Source organism: Melanaphis sacchari, unplaced genomic scaffold, assembly GCF_002803265.2.
Source record: "Melanaphis sacchari strain LSU unplaced genomic scaffold, SCAv2.0 Contig36_pilon_pilon, whole genome shotgun sequence".
NCBI lineage: Eukaryota > Metazoa > Arthropoda > Insecta > Hemiptera > Aphididae > Melanaphis > Melanaphis sacchari.
In genome coordinates this window covers 863285-888905 of record NW_020271232.1, presented here as the reverse complement: position 1 = coordinate 888905, position 25621 = coordinate 863285, and the positions used below count along the sequence as shown (strand labels likewise).

At 34.1% G+C, this 25621-nt stretch overlaps 1 protein-coding gene across 4 annotated transcripts in view; it reads right to left on the bottom strand.

Annotated features, from left to right (window-relative positions):
- The window catches only part of LOC112596926 (GATA zinc finger domain-containing protein 10-like), a 152944-nt gene that overhangs the window by 14456 nt on the left and 112867 nt on the right, over positions 1-25621 (bottom strand). For all 4 annotated transcript variants that reach the window (XM_025342799.1, XM_025342800.1, XM_025342802.1 and 1 more), the window contains 2 exons: positions 21131-22234; positions 12493-12685 (listed from right to left, as the gene is read on the bottom strand). In XM_025342799.1, the coding sequence (XP_025198584.1) occupies positions 12493-12685; positions 21131-22234 (1297 nt within the window). The remainder of the gene's footprint in view (positions 1-12492; positions 12686-21130; positions 22235-25621) is intronic.

Sequence of the window (25621 nt, the reverse complement as noted above, 5' to 3'; positions counted from 1 at the left end):
CTAACGACCTCGTAAGCCGTTTGACATTTACCATATGGCCTCTTCCTTCACCTCTCCACCATCCCATTACCACCACGCCGTCGACTACCCCCCACCCTCACACTAGTCGTGTCCACGAAACGGTAGAGTGTAACACGCTGGCGAGTATTCTGTACACTATATATATATATATATATATATATATATTGTGTACAAGAGCGCGTACAGTGTTGACCTTTTGTTTTCGACAGGAAACGCGTCATACATATTTTTTTTCGACACATATTATATATGATGATATTCTCCGAGCGATTAGTACACAGTGACGGCGGCGGCGGCGGTGGCGGTGGCGGTGATATATTAAATCGTCACGATTCTTTGGATTTTACATGACATAATATTACGCGGGATATTATAAATGTACGCATGCGCGCGTGTATAAAAACGAAGCTATTATTACGCGTGCGATGTAAATGTATATACTATAATATACGGATACGTATATTGTATATATATATATATATATTTATATATAAATATATAAATACTCACTATTTCAACCGCCCGCGCCTTCGACCGAATAACAACAGAAATTTTATTTTGAACTACATACGAGACGCATTTTTCAAGATATTTTCTTAATAGTGTATAGTGGTGTATTGGTCTCGCACGCATCATCATCGTTGTTGAACAACGAAAAAAAAAAACGTATAATATTAATGCGCGAATAGAAATGCCGCCGCATTCTTCTGTCGGAGAACTGTTTGACTCTTGGTCGTCTAGTGTAATATTATTATTTTATTATTTTCTTGCCATGTATATATAAATCGCGGGCGTAAGGACGTTTTAACGAATATCAAAAATAAACTCGGCCAACTGCTATAGCAGTAGTAACAGCAGCAATAGCTTACACACATAACGATAAATCAGAAATGCGCGTGACGACTAAAGATGATAATTTTTAAATCGGGCTCTTACAGGTTAATTTATTATAATTTTTATTTGTGTGTACATATACGTACGTATACGTACATCACTACAGCAGCAGTGTACAGAAGACAAAGACAGTCATTCAGGGAACGGCTGGGCTCAGAAAAAAACGCTTCATTTAATAATGACGATGAAGAACGTTGTCTATTATATATTATTATTGTGTGTATGGAACGGAAAATAAAGATTTTCTCCATTATGAATTATTAAGAACACGCACGATGGTGGTGGGACAGAGCGGCAAAATTATACTAGAAAATATTATATCACGTGCGCAACGATGGTGACGGTGGCAAGGGACAAGTTGTCTAAAAAATATGAATTATGATAACTTTGGCTACAACTATCGTTTCTTTCCACCTTGTATCATCGTCGTAAATACGGTTTAATAGTAAGCACGTATAAAATCGTCAGCGGCTGCAACTTCATCCTAAACCATGCATTACATAAATTAATGATCTCGTTAAAAAATCTTCCCCTCAACCACGTTTGTGCTCTAGTGTATGTAATATTTAAATACAATTACAACTATTATTAAAATGCGATGAAATAAAATGTATAGGTACTAAATAAAACAGCGATTCGTAGCGATACACGCTTATCTATAAATAATATATGTGTACACCTGAATATCCACTGAAACGTACATTATATAGCAATAACTGCGCGTGACGCGACTCCGTGTATCAGTATAGTTATTGTCACGAGGGAAACGGTTTTTGTGGTGTGACATTGGTTGCCAAAACGTAAGCCACTCGTTTTTCTGAGACAGGGTGAGGTTAGCGGAGAGATTCTCATTATTTTCTTTGGCATTGGTTGTGGAGGTCCGCTGGGAATCGGACGGCCCAGGATGAAAAGAGATTAACGCTGCAATACTACTACTGCCATCACGCCGCACTCTGTCGCTGCCACCCTAGTATTTTCGCCACCGAACCGACACAAATGCATAATGACAGCGAAAATATTATCAGACGACAATATCATCCGACACGAGTTTTTCAACGAATTGTTCATCTATATATATTATTATATTTACAGTCTATATAATACACCGTCCAAACTTTTATAGAAAATTGCTGTAGTGTATGAGTAATTATATATTGTGGGTTTTATTGCGAAAAAATAGTATCCACGTAGAGGTGGTCGAGGAAGGGAGAAAAAACATGCGACGGCAAATTCATCTCAAAGATTTACTAACTTCAGATATTGCCAGTTCAAATGACCCTATATTATGTTTCTATACTTTTACGTTGGCCTTCCTTCTTATTTTGGGGATCATACAAAAGGATATAGATCGAATTAAGTAAATAACAGAGTATGGCAATACATCAAATATATATATATATATATGTAAACGTATATGGATCTATACAGAATCGACAAAAATGGTGCACTGCGGAGAGTGAGAATTTCGTCGAAAACACATATTGCGAACAGATTGTGTTTCGGAGAAGAAAATTTCTGTCAAAAAATAAATAAAATAGGCTCATGATTTATAGCGGTCACTAGAGGGTGTCTAGCCGGTCAAATTATTTTACAAGGGCACGCAGTGAAAAAGAACCCTGCCGGGTTCGGATTACAGCTGAAAACAAAGAGAAAAGGATCGTTAAAACCCAACAGACAAACTTAACGACTGAATGACGGTACAGCGATAACCTATACGTACATTTTATCGGTTTCAACAACGGACGTTATGTTTTTATCGAGAATAATTGATAATACGACATATTAGTATAATATACGATTATCTGCCTGCTTGCAGATGTGAGAATTTTGAAAAACATCGTTGTCGATCAATTCCAGGTCCCCGTAATAGTTATATTATACAAATCCGTGTTTTTATTCGATTTTTTAACGGATACCAGAAAAGAACTCTGAATAATAATAAACACAGAGTTATAAACATCTCGACTTGCAACCGTCGTCATCCTACATGCACAAGACACACGTTTTGGTCATTTGCAGACAGTGAATTCATAATTTCGCGTATACTCTCGTAATAATATTATTCTCTGAAGACGATGGGATTTTTATTTTCTAACTCGTGAAATCTGATATAGGTACCGGGTATATAGTGGGGGTAGGAAATCAAATCTCTCTTGACAAATAAACAGGTGCGATTCGTAATAAGTTTTTACATTATAAAATGTACACATCGTGAGGCAGTGGCGACGACGGTGACGTGTTGACAGCGACGACGGTTGTCAACGCAGTTTGTCGCCGCTGCCACTGAAACCGAACTGCGTTTTGTGTGGCGTTATTACGTGCGCGGCGCATCGGATATAGGAAAAAAACACAGCCGCCGCCGTCGACACGTAATAATATAAAACGCGCGCGCCATCGATTGACGTCTTACACCCGTCGTGTATGTATACGTGTGTGTGTGTTTGTGTCTGTTGTCGTATATAGTTTATGAAATTAATTGGCCACGTGGAGGATGAGACGCACATTTCGAAAACACAACTGCAGTTGTGGCAGCACTCGCCACGTACATTATTATTTTCAACTTGAGAATATTCTCTCGACGACACGCGCAGAACTGAAACTCGACGAGATATTTATTTCGTATAGGTTTATGAGTATATGTATAAATTATATTATATTTCAGCAGTGGAATGAGCAGATGATAATATTTACGGACGGTCGTCAAACAATGCATAATTACATTATTGTCGAATATAATATACGTGTATTACACTATTTAATATTATCACATTGCGTTGATTAATAATAGTTGAATCTATAAACACATCATATGGCTATATTATTTACAAATTTGTATTAAACATCCCCTTTTCATGTGATTAACTACAATTGTGAAACCAGTTGGACAATATTTATAGAAATGAGATGAGTGAGGGAACACATACAGATTTTTTTTTGTATCAATGGCGTGTAGCGTCTGTTATCGATCAATTATACACATATATTTCTAACAAAAAAAAGTATTTAAATATTACAGAATTAAAAAAAATAATATATTATACATAAGTATACCTACATATAATACATGAAGAGGTGTATGACATATTATATTATTGAAATTCACGACTAGTGAAAAACAAAACGCATACAATTTTGTTTAAATTATTTAAACTAGTACCTAAAGTATTGTGTTTTAATATACATGTGCATGAAATTACTTGAATATATAATAAACGTACGTTTAAAATTGAAAAAAAAAATGAGAATTTGAGTAGAATGCATGTACAAAGTAAATAAATTATGTTATATTATATAATATTGTAATATAAAAGTGCGTTTGCAAAAATTAAACATATACTTAAAATAGTTATTTTTTTCACGTAGACATTTATAGAACATATCAAATTTAAATATTTATACGAATTAAGCGAGGCATCAAAGTCCGGGATTGTTAGTAAAAAAAGCACTGTAGCACGCGCATGTATATACTTACTACGGATATTATATATTATATTATACGTGTATATATACACATTTAGGGCAAAAGTAGTCGCGCGTGCTGCAGCAGGACAAGAAGAGTCGGTGATCATTTAGACGCATAAGTTAGAGTTGTAATAAGAGGGTGAAATGTGATTGGTGATAGGCCGGGGGTGGTCGGTAAAAGAGTAGTTCGCCACAAGTAAACGGACGTTTGCAAGCTTTATACCTATATAACTACATATAAATATAATAAGAGACCTCCACCGTTTATGAGAAAATAACGAACCGTATACAATTATTATTGCTGCTGTAGCAAAAGAATATGCACCACGTGATTATTATTTATTTATTTTAATTTTATTATATCTAGTTATATGCAACCGTACTCATGGCAATCTTATTAAACGTTCATGCTTGTTTTGCTAAGCATAATTACGCTTTGTTTATTAAATCGGAAAGAAGGGAGGAAGTTATACACTAGCATTTATTTTTGAGAAATAGCTGTAGAAATACAATTATAAGGAAGGAACTAGTTTGTGTTATATAAGTATGTTGTTATATGTAGGTACTTCCAAATATATACCACTAAAGGCTATATGCCTAAAGGTGTAAATTATACATTTGTATGTTTATAATAATCCGACGGCGCGACTTCTAGGAACTAGTAACTGTATATATATGCATATAAGGGGTTGGAATCAAACACATTTTTTAATTCATACTTATTACACGCATATACATCATATTATAATTTTGAAAGGTGTAGTTAAATTGACACAATATATTATTTTACTATATTTTGTACAAAAACTAATTGTTTTTAATTTATTTTTCACTTTTCCACCATGGACTCAGAATTGGTAATATTGACAATGTTTAATATGGCTTCAGATTATAAAACCGTATTGGAAGCAACGAACGTATATGAACACATATTTTATGTAAATGTTCGACTAACAGTTAATAGCTAAGTGAGTAAATGAACATGGAAAAATTATGAGAAAAACGTTATAGATAATATCCTTTACTATACCATTTATTTCATGTAAAAAGGACTGACGTCTGATAAATAAAACTGGAGTTTTCTGTTAATTACGTAGTTTTAACTGTTCCTACAAAAAATTATCCCAAACACTGTTGCCCATGACAAGACGCAATGATTTCTGTTTAAATTTAAAATATATAATAGGTACATAAAACGTCATTTAGTGACAAAGCGACAACAACAAAAAAACTTCCACCAAAGGTTTTGAATAATTAATTTTTTAACAATTATTGTAACGGAAACTCAAAGGCATTAATGTTCGCTTATAGTTTTAGTAGGTACATAATATGGATATATGATAAATATTTATTCATTTAACAATATATTATTCCTTTTTGTTAATTTAATACGTCAATGTAATTTCTAAAATTCGAGTAAACACAATAAAACAATTAATAACTATAAAAAAAAGTATTAAATGTCGTGATATATTTTCGATTTTATTATAGGATAATGTTATAAAATAATACCTAATGAAAAACCTTAAATATTGAATGTAGTAGATAAATATTAAATATCTATACAGACAATTTTTTTATAATATATATATATATATATATATAATGTACACATACAACGGGGCGGTTTTCCGCAGTTGTAGGCCTCGCGAACAGGCGTGACGGATGAAAAACAATAAGAGAGGAAAAATATATTTTCGGAGGGTCTGCCAGCACGCGATTGGCACGACCGATGAAGGGCTGCTATTGGCCGCCGCCAACAACAATACATATTTTCACGTCGCCGCCACAGCGTGCACGCGCACACAGGTGGACGACAAACGCCGCACAAACAATGGCGATGACGTTCCTATTATATACCTATAAACAATAACAACGATCTACCTACCTATCTACCAACCTTCCTACCAGCAATATAATAAGAAGAAGTAAATAAAAATAATAATAATGATAATAATAACGCGTAATATTCTCACCGTTACACGCTGTCGATCTTCTTTCTTTTTAATGTTGTTTAAATTTGATATTTTTTTTTTTTTAGAATGTAAGATTGACGGAATAATGTATATTATTATATTATATAAATCATAGTCATCGCATCCATAGTATGATAAATTAATAAAATAAATAATAATATGATAATTTTCAGCGTAAGTAAAACATACATTGCACATGCTTGCAGTATATGCTGCAGTACATGTTAATACCATAACACGTAGGTAGGTATACACAATGTATTACACGAAAAGAGAGAACCTGCACTGTCAGTTGATATCAATGATTTTGCTCGATAATTATATTGTATAAAATTAGGAAATAAATAATAAGGCTATACACAATACATATATGATATATTATTTTATATTCACATCGCGCATCACTTTGAGCAGCTTCAGACTATAATATTATATTATAGTACCTAGATGAAATAGTGTAAACTCATATAATATACTTTTATAAATTATGCGACGCATATAGAGTATTTAATTATAAAACTCATTCCAGAGGAATGGATAACAATTCTTTTTAAAATTAAAATTGTACGAAAACTTTGGTGCACTCGTTAGCACATGTGGCAGTTCAGGTCTAACATTATATGTATACACACGCTGTGGAGGGTAGAACACTAAAACGGACGGACGATGCAATGTGGGAAAAAAAAACAAAAATCTACCCTACGCCAACTAACCTATATATATTATATATATATTTACTTAATATATACTGTTGCGAGTGGTGTAATACAATATACATATACGATATACATATTATATACGCATTATTAATCACTGTGCAAGGCGTTTTTCGGCGAACACGATTTTTCGAATGGGCGCGACACACACGGCACTGTAGACACACACTTAAACGCATATTTTATTGTTGTGTTAGTATATTTGCGAGACACTATAATAAGGTCGTCGTCGATAATGTAATGTGAGGGACCCGAGACTGTTTCCAGATGTTTATATATATAATATACAGATGGTATTCAGAACAAACGCTCCAATAAATGACTATGGCGATGCACGGATCTATTATATATACACAACAAGTCACTTTTCTGACCTACATATGTGCGGCAGTTGACGACGGTGTTATTCAAAAACCCCGAAACACAATAATAACACATTTTGATGTCGTATGGCAGACAGCAGCCACATATTTTAATGTATACAATACATAATACATAATATATTATATAGAATATATCCTCTATATATTATATACGTATAAATATTCTTATTGCAACATAGGACATATTATTATTATTGTGTAATAATTAAAAAATAATATATAGATAAATAGGATTGTATGACAAACGTATTTATACAATGCATATATACGTCAAGCACAACTACCAATTTTTCTACCAAAAATAAAGAGAGACAAAGAAATAAAATGGACAAAAAATATTTATAATGTATATATACATATATATGAAAACGTTAAACTACCTTCCATTTTCTTTCTTTTTTAGTTTTTTCTCTAGAAGTCTGGAATCATGCATAGCATTTTACCGTATTTCTTTAGTACACGATATTGACGAAATTTATTCGAGAAAACTTGGCGTTTAATAACACGGATGAAAAAGCAAAGCCGATATACTACTTCACAGCGAATATGTAGGTAGCAGGATTCATGCATCGCTTCCCGTAACATACGTGCAAATAGGACATACCTTTAGGTATAAATATAAGTTCGAAATAATAATAATTATAAAATAAACGATAGTACCTATGGGGTTACCTAATGGTAAACTATGATGATGATAATATATATACTCCTATACTATAAAGTATCAAGTGTTTTTACGATATACAATGATGATATAATTATTATTCATTGGAGTTGATGATGATATGTACCTATATTATATTTCGTTTTTGTATGCAAATATACGTTTTTATTGTTGTATAGGTAGATAGGTATTAAATATAAATGTACACAAAGTAACCTATTATTCACACAAACACAAAAACTAAACGAGAACCTCGACTGCCAAGGTGAATGGACGGGACTTTGGAAGAAACGCGTTAGAAAAAATGATGTAACCCGGTGAGACACGCTGACAAAAGACGCAGTTTCTATATACTTGCCTAGCAATATCACAACCGCTGCCACCGTCAACCACTGCCGCGTGGAGTCAAATTTTTTTTTTTATTATTATTATTATAATAATGAAGCCTAGACGAATAGACAATACCAGTATTGTACGCGCCCACAATGGCGTCGTCATTATAATACAAGTAGGTCGTGGTCAACAAAAGTCTGTATGTATTTTGTTTTGAAAAAAAAATATATATTACGAACAAAAAAATAAATACAATAATAAACCGAAGGAATAATAATAAATAATACACAAAACAAACAGTACTTTGATAAATGATTTCTTTTTCTGTTCTTATATAGGTATTATATGGTTACTATTCTCTTATTCTTTTATTCTACTCGCCGTTGCCTACCGCGGCGCGCACGTCGTTGTTTAAGTCTCACATAACAAACATAACCAACACGTACAATAGCCGCCATTTTCCTCGGTTCAGTCTACGTCGACGATAATAATGATTGTAATAAAAATAATTCAAAATTATTATCATCATCACAGCGCGCGAGTCTGTTGCAGTTGTACGACATACCATATATTACAGACTGAGGTGGAAGAAAATTACGTTTAATAAGCCACGCCGCACTTTTCATAATAAATCAATCGGTCAAAAACCACAATGTATAGATATCATATAATTATAATTATATTATGATAGGACTGTGGAACAGCAGCCGAACGGAATATAATATCGCAATACTATTATAAAGGTACGATCGAACAATATAGTGGCTGTAGCAGTATCAAAGTGAGTTTACCGTAGTTCATAAATTACATAAAAATATAATAACGAATACGATCATGGCGGAGGAGTTAGACGGAGGACCCATTCACAGTATTTTGCGAAAATTGTCGACGCCGGGACCACCGGAGACGATGAGCCATACTACCTATAGTTTTACTATTTATCCATACGAGTTCATCATATAATACAAACATTTATTATAAGTGTTTTAGGCGTCGTCCGCGGTCAAGGAAATGAATGAATGTTCTTTGCTGGCATATTGTCGGACAGGCGCACGACGAGTTCTAATTTAAACTTTGTGAGCAGTGGTTTATACGCACACCACAATCATAATAAGGATTCATCGCGCCAAAAATGTAACAATATATAATAATGACATGCGTATGATATTAATATGATGAACGTTGTGCAAATTAAATAGCATTATTTTTTTTTTTATCGTCTCGCGATACGTTGGCTACTGAAGTTATATATTACAAATATTTTTTATTTAAACACTTTTGTATAATAGCGAAAAAAATCATATCCGATTGGCGACTATCGCTTAAAGCAAACGAATCGCTCCCACCCGGCCATTACGTTTAAGTCAGTGAACCGTGAACAATTAAATGTCATAGTACGCATATATATGTCGCCGTTATTATATATTTACGTCTACATATTGCCGAATGCGTTTTAATATTATTATCTCGTTGTCCGTCTCTCTCACATGCGCATACAAACGCTCTGATCGTATAATAATATGCGTGTATATAGTAGGTACTTTGGCATCGCGTATATTACGCGTTGTATCCCCGGAGGACCATCATCGCATCTCCTGCTGCAACAGTGCACAGTTTATGTCGATCGCCGGCGTGACAACGCGAAATATTTTATATCAAACATATGTTTATGAATATTTAATGTGTCGGCCACTTTACAAAACCCTAGTCGAAATTAGCGGTGTGCATGGTATGTACATAGCTGGAACGCCCGAAAGCACCCTGGCAGCGTGGTGAACTGCAAGAACTGCTATTACTACAGCAGTAGCAGTAGTAGCACTCTCCTTGGTGTACAATAAATCACATTATACCGCACACGACCCTTGCACAACCCTTTTCTCTTCGTCTCGGACCTCTTTCCGATTGTCCGGTTTTTTTTTTCCAATCCCCCGTTCCATCACGCCAGCCGTCGGAAATTAATCAAAAACAAATTTTACGCAAAAGCGATGGCAACATACGTCGGATTAACTTCTCATTATACATATGTATATTATGAATATGAAATAAATACTATACGCAATACGCATGTTGCACATATTACATATTATTATTTCGTACTCGCAACGGTTGTTTTTTTCTCGTTATCATTTATTTTAATCAAAGTAAACTTGTTAAAGTCGTATAAATATAATTTATTTTTAATTTTAAATATTTTGCTTGTTTTTTTAAGTATACTGTGGTACACATGAACGATAAGTTGTCGCACGCGACACTGCGGTATCTGCCATTTGTGAAAGCTGCTTCTTTAAATGATTATATATATAACAATATTATATACTACTCCCGACTCCGACGCACTTAACACTAATATACAGCGTTTTCATGGACATTTGAGCAGCAGAGCACGTCCGTTCGTTGAAAAGTTTTCATAATGGCCGGAAATAATGAGATATATACCGGGATACAGAATTATTATGCGTCCGCTACTTCAGAGATCGAGGAAGGAGGAGACGCAAAAGGAAAGCATTTCTTTTCAAAAGCACAGAAGCAGATTAAAGTCCGAACGCGGAACAAAAGAAAAACGGCCGAGTAATGAAAAAGAATGGAGGCGTGTATATACATACATACACAGCGGTATACGCGTGTAACCGGCGTTGTGTTATTAATGAAAATGAAAAGAGAGAAAAAAACATATTACAATATGATTTAGGTAAAACGCTCGTCTTTCCGCAATGGACCCTTCTTTTCCTCCTCTCGTAAAATATAATATAGACTCGTACCAAGCAGTTTTTTTAGAGTATTTTTATTTTAATTTCTCATTGAACTACACCGCCATCCGTTACCGTGCCATATTACGTAATCACTCCACTGCCCCTCCGGAAAAAAACCGCTTTTCCAATTGTCTGACATTAATGCGCGCCAGACTTTTCATGTTTCCAATCATAAAATGCTACGTGACAACAACTGTGGCGACGATACAAAAGAATAAGCGGAAAGCTCCGTCAATATAATATACACTAATTAAACGGTGAACTCGATATGGAAATAAAAACCGTCGTCGATAAATATACATTAATTTTGATATGATGATGATGATGATGATAGTATTAATAATTAGTATTATTATTATTGCCTTTTGAATATAATACTAATGTTTTTTTTCTTTTTTTTTTTTGTTAATGCACTTGAATTGGTAGATTTTTGCAAAATTAAATACAATACAGCACGAATGCTGTGGTGTGGTATTATATAATATTTACGATATGTATAACGTTAAAGTGTTGTTCGAAGTATGGTTTTCATTTGTTTAAAAATAATTTAATTAATATAATATGCCAATGCTGAAAATAATATTTATAATTATAAAGCCACCCTCTTTTGTAGCGTTGATCGGATATAACAGTGTGATGCCCGTTATGATTATAAAAATAGTTCATGTGTGCGTCCGTATTATATATATTATGGCATAGCAAAAACGGTAGTAAATCAAAAGTTATTACAAAACATAAATGTCGGCTAGAGAAGAAGGCAGTTAAATACTTTTTTTTCTTTCTCTGTATACGCATATACACATACATATCACTCCATCGAGAAGTATCTCTGGGTTATGTAGGACGCGTGCCTAAAATTTTTCCAAGCGCTCATTGTATTTTAGCAGATATCAACGGTTTCTTAAATGCGCGTGGGCCACAAAAGAATTTTAGTGGGTATTGCAAAATATTTATTTATTTATTTATTTTGGTTAAGGTTACGATATTTTTGTATCGAATATTAACTATATTAATCGTGTATACACCAAAGTTGGAACTGTTACCGGTTACCACAGCATAAAACAAACAATAGCATCATCTATGTACTATAAATACGTTCGTTCAAAAAAGGTCTCTAAATTCTTTAGATAAAAACAAAACAATAACACTAAAGATTGGACACTATGCTTACGAACATGATACATATTATTGTGTATATAATTTCAAATTTGATAACCATTGTCCGTTTTTATATTTATTTCCTTAAAAAAATTTGTATGTAAATGTTAGTAGTTGTACACTGTAAAACCTTACCTTGGTCGGAGGATCTTGTTGAGTAAGGAGTTGTTCCCGAAACAATTGCAATTGCAATATCATCTCTGACAGTTTGCGTTCTTTTTCGACTATCGTAGTAGTATCACCTTGCAAGTGTTGAAGTAACTCCATGCCTGGAGGAGCTCCTGAAGGATCTTCGCCGTGTTCTGTCAGAGTGCCAATATCCGGTTTACTATTTAAAAAAATATTAATTATAATTTATAACACATAAAAAGTCACTATTAGTAAAGTTATATTATGCAAATAAAAAGTTTATCTGGTTTATAACGAAATATATATAATCAAAACGTTAATTAATTAATATAAAAATGAATTTCAGAAAACAACTGATTTTTAAACTATTTATGAATTAATGTAAATTATTGTCGTCTGAGCTATATAATAAACATTTTTATTATATTTATTTGATATCTCATGGCGTACGAATACTAAATATTAAAAATGTGCCTGTGAGTTTTGTCAATCTCTTATATAATTATGACAAAAATAACGTAAAAACCAGTCTTGTAGCCAGTTTATTTAATGGTTAATATCATGGTACATGACTATTGAGTAATTAATATTTAATAGTAGCTGCCAATACCGAATTTGAAGATGTTTTAAAAAAATATGCATGGTAAATTTATTTTTATGGCAATATGTATGGTAATTATAATATAGTATAATATACCTACTTTTAAATTTTAAATGACCTTAATTATAAAATTAGTAAATCATATTTTTTTCATACTTCACTAGACGTAAAATCGTTAAGAAATATAAAATAATAGGTAAGTATTAGGTAAACCTATAATATTGTGAATTATATGTATATGAAAATAAATACGTATGTACCTACTAATTAAATAAACAATGTCGAAATCTATTTCTTTTAAATATTATTATGTATATATATATAATATGGAATGATTCGAGATTGGCTTTGTTTTTTACAATTTAATATTGAATTAGCGTTATATGATGTCTGTTTGCTTATATACAAGCATAATAGGAGGGCGGAGGTTGACATTTTCTACTTGGAAATTTTATGAAAACAAAATATTTTTTTTTTTTTTAAACATCGTGAGGGCGAGGTTATGGAAGACTTATACTGTATTGTATACATATATATATATATACACACATACATATATACTGATAAGAAACAGAGAGAGACACACATACATACACAATATATATGTTACATTATTATACGCACGGGATAGGTATAATAATAATAATAACAATAATAATCGATGGTGATTTATACAAGTTTAACCCTAAACAAACGAACACCCTCCCCCATCACTTTGCCTAGGCCTAAGTCGACAGTATTTTATATAGTAAGTACACTATCCCTCTCTACATATATATATATACACACACACACACACTGAGTACAGTGTGTTTTATTATTTATTCACAGGACCCTTGGGGTTGTAGCGGTGTGTCCCTTACACACACTCACATAAAAATACACATCTACACACACTACAGTGCATATACGCGATTATACCCTTTTGATCCTGCCCGTGGCGGTCATGCATTCCCTCTTCTGTGGCAGCGGCGGGATCGTTTTTTATTCTGAGAAATTCGTCTCTTGTTCTTTTAGTGTATTACATACAGAGATCCGACCACCGTCGACCGTCGTACATATTATAATATATTTATTAAGTCGACGCCACAGCCGCCGCTGAATGCCCTAGGTCCGAGAGAGATAAGTCCCCGACCCTTCGACGCGCGTCGTCCCGTCATTATACATTTATGTTGCTCGTCTGTTTGTATATAAATACAATAATAATGCAGTTACTTTGTCAAATACGATGCGCATAATATATATATATATATATACACACACACGCATATATCTTTGTATGTTTACATATATATGTACCGTGTACGTTGTGAATAACTAACACGTAAAAAAATACAACAAAGAAGAATTTCCATTTCCTCGCGAAGTACCAATGTATTCAACATGTTATATGCATGATGTACCTATGGTATTATTATTATTATTATTATATTATTATCATCAGTATTACTACGCGGCGGCGACGAGCCGACGACGATGACAGTGGAATGTGCTACGGGCGCTCGTGAGCCGAGAAATAATATGGTTTTTAAATCACCCGCCACGTCATATGACCATAAAACGAAATATCAAAATACATATCAAATATTAATTTTTATATTTTATTCAAATTTCTACTCATTTTAACAATTATTGGCACATAGTTCTTATTCTTAATCATATATTACTCTTGTTAGTGTATGCATATACCATATTAATAATTTATTCAATTTAATATATAGGTACTATTTTATTCGTTTAGATTTTATGACTTTTTATATAGGTATGCGTTTTTAACTTAATATACGCTGTCACTTAAATATTAAGCTGAGAATTATGATTCGGTCGAAAACGTCTTTATTCAATATAGTATACATAATAATTAAATACAAATATTAAATAGTGCCTATATTATTAATATGTACCTAAGCGTCAAGAAATAAAAAATAACAACAATAATAATATCAGCTATGTACCTAAACCTACGATTAAGCCACGGTGACACGATATTTTATTGCAACAATGTGCAGTATGTTTTTAAGCAATTTTTGGTATAAATACAATTTTATCACTGCGTGTAATCGTCGACTTTCTGTCCCGGACATTCCGATTCCGATAAAAGTGAATAGAAATTGCAAAAAAATAACCGATGTGAGGTATTTGTTTACCGTGGTGAAAAATACATGATGGATGAATCAAATATAAAAAAAAAAAAACTTGACCTATACCTTTTTACGAAGAGCAAAATATTATAATGCGCGGTATAAAATATCTCGACGTCGTAGTTATTATGATTTAACCCTGCGGATGCGTCTGGTATGGTCAAGTGCGTGGTCGTTGCGGCGTTAATTTATAACTCACAAAAGTGGTTTCTCACGTGGCGCAACCATACGTCAGACGAACATTACTGTTATTATAATGGCAAATATAATTATGGCAACTTGCATGATATAATATCGTAAGATATATGTGTATTGTGCATTGTTACAGAAAAAAATAAACTGTCGGCGGCGGCCACCTTTCAATGACCTTGATATGAGTAAAAATAAAATAAAACAGACGCATATAAAATAAAATAAGAATTTGGACCGCGGGAACATTATAATGGGTATATGCGCGGGGTCGTCGAAAACGAATAAAATATAATATTATTAATTGGCCACGGTCGAACGGTAAGCATCTATATTAAATTATATATTTGCATTTGCATGGCGGTAACCACAGTGTATATCTATAACCTATACATATATAGAAAACGGGCCGGCTAAAATTCATTCGAATCATTAACGTTCATTGTTGAGCGAAACATAACACATGTAAAGAAATAATAATATAATATAATATATTATTTAAAGTGATTATATTGTTGACTAACGATCAAATCCAGTCTTACATACATATATTAGACTGTCCGGAGATAAAAATATAAAATATTGTTTTTTCTTTCGATATTAAAGATTAGTTCCACACAAAAATAGTTTTATATTATTATATTACAAAGTCTAAACAAAAAAATAAATATAACAAATGTTAACTGCGTATTGTAGTCATTTATAATATTCGCTCTTGTTTGAGATATTTGTGGTCATATGTTAACATCGAAATATAACTATTATTTAAGCTTATATCCATAGTATTGGATCATGTATATTATATAGGAGAGACATTCGATTTTTTTAATTTTGTAATAAATAATAAGAATAGTTTAAGTCCAAGCATCATAATAGATGAGCAAATAAAAAAAAAAAGCTATAAACATCTCTCAAAAGCGAATTGGTCTCAAACATACACCATTTTATATATTATACATAAGAAATAATGTAAAAGTATAATAACATAATACAGTATAGAAACAATGTTATAGTTGCGTTAGTTCCACTCGACATGTTTAAACTGTAGGCAGTTAATAAATCGTCTAATTGAAATTTAGATAACAGCACCTGAGCATTATAATACCGCACACGTAATTTTATTGTATTATTATTATTATTATCATTTTTTCATTATTATTATCATCATCATCATTATCGACGACGACGAGCGTTTAATGATTTTCTGTATACTCGTTGTATGGTACATAAACGAGTATAATATATATATATTTATATGATTATACAATTTAATAAATATACATTGGCCTATGTGTATGCAAATATTATATCGTTTGAGGGTCGAAAACCAACGACGGTAAATAATAAACGCGGTTAGGGAACGGAGCGACTCACTTAATACTTTTATGCTATAATGGGTATAATATGTTACTAGCGAAAAATAATAATCAATCGGTTGTATATGAGTATTATATTATGTAGTCGATTAAGTAAACACTCCGTTGATGTGTATAGTCTTAGGTTTGAAACGTAAAAATCATGTTTAATAAAAGTTTGAGAGATTTAGAACACGCAAAATAAATAGCATTCAATGATTAGGTTGTCGAAATGGATTTCTGAAGGTAGTGCAAGTGCTCTAAAGTTCTCCTCCTTTACGTCTATTTCAGGATGGAATTAGGACTTAGAGTATATATTGATACCTATAATCTATAGGCTATAAATATGGTGTTAAATATATAAGAGATTTATGCAGGTGCGTCGATATTTTTGCTGAGGTAAGATTGGGTTATTTTAATGTAAACGTGTTATTATATTGTAATAAGATTAACAAAATATTTGTAGAAAAGTTTACGCACTCGACCACCAGACAACCCGAAAAGGATTTGAACGTATCACGGATTAACAACAATAATATTTATCTGTACAGAGTAGGAACCTCACTCGTGTTTGTTTCGTGTAAAACGTGTTTATCGCAAACGCGGTGGATGTCATTATTTTACGAGTGTGTTGTTACTTATCGATTTATATTATACTATGACTCTCGATTTTTTTCCCCCGTTTAATTTATCGATATAATAATAATAGTATGCATCCTCACGATAATGTTGGGTGGTTATGATATTCGGCTAGAGAATAACAACGAAAAAAAAAAAATAAAACGTTTTATATACGCGAAAGAGGATTTATATTCAAATAATAATAATAATTTAATAACAATAATTCGCTGCCATACATCTTAACTACACCACTAGCGAGACTATAATGCATTAATTATATTATGCGATATATCGCGGCAGTCATAATGCTATACTCTCTCAAAAACACGTCTACTCGGTATTACTATAATATGCCGCGCACTACACCGGTCACATAACTTTGATTTCGCTTCTATTATTATTATTAGGCATATAATACACTAGTCGTCTAAAAATACAAAACAATAAATGCGCGCAAACGCCCGAGCGGAGGAGTGTTGCGGCGTATAGTATAATATATTACACTGTCGTAGTAGTATATATATTATAATAATAATTAAAATGAAAGAGCGTTTGCGCTCGCGAAACGGATAGCTGTGGTCCGGCGGCTATAAAACAGCGTCGCGAGTCGCGGACTCGTATATAATGCGCGAGACAGATAGGTTTTGTTGGCCGACTGCCATACACCTCCGCCGTCGCGGTTTTATATAACCGAACTAGGTGAGACGGATAGGAAGAATGAGAACGTATATAATAATAATAATAATTATTATTATTATTATTATCATCATCGTCCTCGTCATGTGCACTATGAAGAGACCGCGGGTACGCGAGAGCGGAGGGCGAAAAAGCCATCCATTAGCCCTGCCCGCGCGTCTCTATCTCTGTCCGCCACCGCCGTCACTTGAAGTTCCTTATTATTTCCCCTCCATTCGGACACCGATCGTCGCCTAGATGACCGAGCGGTTCGCGCCGGCAAGTCGTAATTAGATCATTAATTTACGACGGACTCCCGAACGCGTCGAAATTTATTAGATGCCTTGCAGAGAGAGAGAGAGAGAGAGACTAGTGATGTAGTTGTGTAGTCGTCTAAAATTTGTATCAATTTGTTGGCTGAGCGTAAAACGGCGGCGGCGGCGACGAATTTCCGCGCCGCGTCGAGAGATGATGAGCTTTCTTCTTCGTTGATGATAACATAACACACTTATTATTATTAAATACATAAGGAGGCACTCGACAAAACGCATGTACATGTATGTAATTCGAGATAATAATGATATATCTATTCTAAATTAGCGATGGGCAATTTTTTTCTTTCTTAGGTTGGTATACACAAAATCTACTTTAAACCTTAAGAAAATAATAATATAAAACATCAATTCAACGTCTCGGTGACCGCGACAACAGAACGACTATAATTTATAACATTATTACCCGTACACCCGCAGGTTTAAAGTTCACCGCAGATTATCCGTGAACCTATAAAAAACGTATAAATCATAACGATATGTATCGAATATGATAATATATAAATAATAGTAATAATAAATGCACGTAAGACAATAGATCGGCGGCAGACGATTGCAACATGTGCGAAACTATAACCATTACCTATTATTATTATAAATGTAATTAAACATCGAATTACGAAAACATTACGTGTGTGTATCACCTATAAAAATATGACCAACCGATTGAATAATATATGATATTTATTATTATATTGTAATATGTAGGTATGATACTAAGTCGCGTTTTTCGACTTACCCAAGTGAGGTGCCGCCGACGCCATCGCCGCTTCCGATGAAAAGAACGCATTTCGAACACATGTCTCAAACAGTCGGCGTTCCTCGCTGTAGCAGTATAATTAAATTTTACGGACGGGGCACCACACGAATGCGTAGGAGATGCACCTCTCACTATATGCCTCACAATATGTTATATAACATACGACGTCGGCTAAACTCGCACTAAATAAGTTCTGACCGTGGACGGATGGTGGAGGCAGAGATTACTCGTAACTGCATTGGAGCCGAATGCGCGATTACGACGACGACGACGACAACGAGGACGACGACGAGAGATGCACGAAATCAATAATAATAATTGTCGGCAGATAATGAGCGTTTTATGATATTGTATTAAACATCTGACGACGTCACGAGGATTAAAAACGCTATTGAAATGTCGTGTGCAGTGTGCGTGTGCACGAGGCGAGTCTTCAGAAATATCGTTATATATAAACGCGTGACTACGCTAGACCCCACCCCGAAAATTGCACACCAATAGGTCATAATATAAGTATTAATATCATAAAAAAAATTATATGATGTGCATTTTCTAGATATATAGCTCGAAGATTGCTATTTTTAAGAGCTTTCAAACGCGCTACTTATACTTATACTGTTATATCGTGGTAAAAAAGAAAAAAAAAAGTTTTTATACCAATTTAGTATACTGCATAACAATCGACAATGACGAAAGTGGTGTATGGATAGGCCGTGGCCGTCAGAACAATTATGCACGAGCACATTATAGAGTGTATATCCGCGCCTATTAGGACTACAATATACCTACGTTGTTGTAATACGGTCTCGAGTGGTTTATAAAAAATGTACTTAAAACAGCAAATGGCAATAATTGTTAGCTATGACATATATATATATATATATATACATATTTTTTTTATCTACTGTAAAGTATATAATAAATATATATATATATATATTTATAAATACTATAATTTATAATACTGGTTTCGATTGCTACCCAAAACTCGAGTACATATAAATACCGCTGGGCTCACAGTATACCTATTTTTTTTTTTTATTTCAACAACACAATACGAATATGTTCATATCACAAAGACAAGACGCACAATAGTAAAAAAAAGAAAAAACATTATACGATTAAGATATCTAAGATGTCAGTGTTGTGGCCCAAATAAAATAGGTAGGTATCGACGGCGATGTGATTGCGATAATTGCGACAAACATATTATTACGATTTACAAATACACTTAGGTATAGGTACCTACCGAAAACGGTAGGACGATAAAGGATTAATTTTTTACCAACGCCTACTATATACGATTTACTGAGACAATCCAAAGATTGAAATGCGTGATTATAAATATTACGAGCGCTGAACATTTTATTATCGTTTTTGTGGTTTCAATATAAATTTTACAAAACCACAAAACTACGAACGACCATTAGGTATAAGTACACCGAATTGGCACGGTAATCCAAAGTGCGGAATGACAATGTAACACGGCCACGGTAATCCGTCTGCAATTTCAGCGCATCGTAAACACCGAAAACCTAAACCGTAGGATATACTTTAGAGTAAAACACGAGTGCGTACGATTTTACTTGATTTTCAATTATTACGCGATCGTGTACGAATAGTATTAATAGCGTTATTAATCGATTTATCGATGATTTTATTTATTTATTACCTAATCATTTTATTTATATTTAGTTATATTCTCATTATAGGTATATTTTATTATTTTATATCGGTCGCTATACAGGAGTGTACCTACACATATTTTACAAGACATTCATTAAGTATAGGTATAATATATTATGCTAAAACTGAAATAAATTTACACCCATCCACAAACATATACGAAACGGTGTCGCCAAAAAAATGAAAAACGCACGCAATCGCGTCCTACCCGGACATGGGTATAATATCATATTTATGCCTAATATAATATATATTTTATCGATATAAAAATGACGTGCACTGACTTGGTTTTGGGCGAAGGCGAATCGGTACGGCCGGACACCGGGGCGCCGCCGTGTTCGTCTCTGATGTGTTTTTTCGACGAGAGCTTCTTGAGCACGTCGTCCATGGTCCGCTTGACGGCCGGTCCGCCGGCCGGAGACATCGCGTTGTTGATGTTGTTGTTGTTGTTGTTGTTGTGGTTGTGCATGAAAGTGTTGTTGTTCAGGTGCATGAAATGAGCGAGTTTTTCGGCATCGTCCGCGCCGCCTTTGCGGAGTAAACGCTGTTCGATGTCGAAGTACGACGAACCGGCGGCCGCTGCGGCCGCCACCGCCGCCGCCTGCACGTTGTCCATCATGTGATGGTACGAAGTGGGAATTTGCTGTTGCTGTTGCTGCTGCTGAACGTGATGGCCGCCCGCGTTCATGAGCGCCCGTTCATACGCCGCTGCGGCCACGGCCGTCTCGTAGAAAGCGGCGCCGTGGTTGAGCGTCAAAAACGACGCGATGTGCGGCGGCGGCGGATGTGCGGGCTGCTGGTGCTGGGGGGGCGACGACCCCGGGGCGTGTTGTCTGGAGTACGCGGCGAACGGCGACACTCTGAGTGCGGCCACGGCGGCCGCGGCCGCAGCGGAGCCCGCCGCGGACGATGGGCTTTCGGTGCGCTGGCGTTTGTTGTTGTTGTTGTTGCTGTTGTTGGACGACTGTCGGCCGCTGCCGCCCACGGGCGACGAACCGGAAGCGTACCGTCCCCCGCCGCTGCTGCTGTTCTCGCTGTCCGACGACGGCGACGGCGACGTGCCGCCGCTACTGCTGGCCGGCCGGGCGGACGCCGACGACGGCGGAGGGCTGTTGGCCACGACAGGGCTGCCGCAGCTCCTGTCCGCCGTCTGCACGGCTGACGCGGTGACCGCGGCCGTTTCCATGGTCGTTTCGCAGTTGTCGACGACTTCGGTACCGTTGCTGCAAGTGTAACCGTCGTCCGAGTGGCCGCTACTGCTGCCGCTACCGTTCTCTTCGACCGCGGTCGCTGCAACCGTTGTCTCGGCCGTCGTTGTCGTGTCCGGTGCGCTCGTGGCGTTCTCCAGCAACTTGGACGGCGGCGATTTACGTTTCGATGACATTACACTGCAACGACAACAAAAACGGATGCACATGAGTAATGCGTCACACTAAACATCGCATGATTTGCGTCGGGTTAACGGGGGGGAAAAAAAAAATGTGTTGATAATAATTATTTAATAATAATTATTAATAGCAATGCATGAATAGTGAGTATACCTATTTTTTTTCAAACGAAATCGCAAAACGCTTTTAAACATGATAATGTGATAAGTATACATATGTGATTGCAAAGCGAACTTGTGATATGTACCTCAGAGTCACTGCCTCAGATCCAAAATTTATAACGTGGCTTATATATATATTATATATTTAAGAGACTGTTAAATATAAAACTTCGTTCTATAATATTATATTATGTTCATATTACCTATCTCAACAATAATCGAGTAAATAAAATATACTACAGAAAATGTTGCGCGTATTGAAATTTTGAGATATTTTATATTTCTTTTTCGGGTGCTTTTATACAAGTTTATTAGAAAACTACACACAATTGGATAAATACCACATGCGGTATACATACGTTATGACTTATAATACATTTATACCATAATGGTTTGATGTTAATCCTGGTTCTTGCAGGTTTATTATAGGGACAAAACATCAATGTTTATTTTTATGTTCGGACATAAAAGCATAGAGTGTTCGTCGGTTCAAAGGCTTCAGCCAAATACCGATTAGTATAGATTTATGTCACATTTTGTTCTCCTTAAGCCTTCCCAGCGTGTTGACGTTATACCTAATGTATTGTTGTCAGAGGTCAGTTTTAACAGAAATCTGCTCGATCCGGTTAAACGCACGCGTGAGCAACCATTTATAATATCATCGCATTGTTATATCATATTATTATAAATATTGTGTGTCACTCGGCATAAATTTACCGTGACGAGTACAATCTATTATTATGAAGCGCGTGGTAGATGTAAGCGAAAAAAAACAACATAAAATATTCGTGGGAGGTGCCATCCATACATCCATAACTATATAATATAATATTATACATACATAATATTATCTTATTTGTCGCGTGCAGCTCACACTGATCCAGAGCCGAATAGTTTAAAAAAAAATATTACACGTGCATTTCCATTACACAGACAATAATGCACGTATTTATAAAAACGATTTTCTGAAGAACTCGAAATAATACAAATAAAAAAAAAAAAATAGCAAGAACAATAAAATCTGCTTTTCGAGCGCATCTCTTCAATTTATCACAAATAAACACTTTTATTTAATTTACTTAAGGACAATCGATTTTTTGCATTTTAACTTGGCGTTCTTGAAATGGTTCGATGACGCGAATAAATTGAATTCGTTTTCTCATTCTTTATTCTATCTCTGTCTCTCTCAATTTATACACTTACGTGCTAAACTACTGTGGACGAGACGTATTTTATCATTATGTTATTTAATTATTAGTAATAATATCATTATTATTATTTATTTTTTTAGACGACATTTTAATTTGAATTATATGTTACAATGCATATATTATATTTGTATGTGCCGCACGCGAACGAAATGAAAACGTATTTCAGAGTCAAAGGAGAAGGTTACGCGTAACGACCGCGTTAGAGGTCAAAAAGTCTATGTAGGTATGTATATTTATATGTACCTAAACTAAAAATATGATTGTATAAAAAAAATTTATAAAAAAAAGATCCAACATACCTATATTTATAATTAAAATTAAATCTATGTAGACGATGATCTTTTATCATGATTGACGTTACAGCGTCAAATCGAGTCGAATAAAAATAAGATATATAATCCGATACCACACACTTAATTACTTAAATGTGTTTAACGTGTACACGGACTGGCTTAAAAAGATTTTTATTTAATACCTAAATGTCCAAACACAAAATCAGTTAAAATAAATAATAATAATCCATCACTGAATTTGCGAAATCTCAACAACTTTTTAATTGGCACGGAATGCATGAAAATATTGTCTGTTCCGTAACGTTCTTACAAATTTACGTCAACGTATGTACGATAATAAATACACAACACCCGCGACCATATAACAACCACACGTTGGCGAATTAAACAACGAGAAACGGCGTTCTGCTGTATATTAACAAAAACTGCAGAAAAAATTACATACTTAGGTAATAATTTATACGCGACCTATAAAATAAAACAGTATTCACACACACGCAAATAATATATGTGTATGTACTGTATATACATGCAGTACATTTTTTTCAGAGGTTATCAGTTCGAGCAACGGCCCGATAACATATACTATACGCCGGACTTGAATCTAACAAAACACCAATTGAAAGAGATAAAACGCAAATATATATATGTATATCAATATAATATATAAACGAGAGTATCAATCATTGTTATTTTTTATTGAATTTATTGACGATTATTTTTGTACATAAAAAAATTTATAATAATAATAAACGATGACCCTCACACCTTGTAACTTAAATTTTTTTTTTTAATCCTTCTCACTCACTCTCTATCACAAATATACATATTCGCTCTCTCGTATGCAGCCGCATTATACACAGTCATGTTATGCATATATAAATAAAAGTTTCAAAGAGACCTCGTTGCTCTCATAACACAATAAATGTACATTATTAAAACGATTATGCGCATATTGTTATGAAACGATGAACATGAAAATAATTAATAACGTGTAGATATAAGAGACACAAATAATATTGAATTTCTTTGAAAAATACTTTTTTGAAATCGGCAATTAATTCATATTGTTCCTCGCTGACAATGTTCACTTTCGTTCGCAACCTACATACACCGCCTTCCCTCTGAACTATTATCACACATTATTTTCTTTTGTCTCCAATGGTCTACGTTGTTTTAATAATTATAATTTGTTATTATTTTAATATACGCACATACATGCGTGTCATGTACAGTGATTTGTGATTTAGACATACGATTTTTCTTTGTTAAATGTTACACATAATCGAGATTATACGCATAACAAGTTACACAGATATTTTTAATACAAACTTCTCTTAGAAGCATCTTATTGATGATTTTTGTGGGTATATATCATAAATACATGCATATATGTATCGTATTTCACTATCAAAAAATAAACTTGTTAAAAATAAAAATAAATAAAATATTGTTTTAAATTATACAGGTATTATAATTTTAATCAATCAAAAGAAGTTTTTAAAAAAACATTACAGATTTAAAAAATTATAATTGTGTATTATATATTAGGTGTTATAGGTACATCGATTAATAGCAGCTAGTCTGCTTGTTTAAGGTTGGCAAACGGAATCGGCAATAACCGCGATTAATGAATAATGTATTATAATAATATTATAATAGGTACTCTATTACTCCCGCCTTATAATCAGCGATCGACAGACTTATTTTTCATTACACACA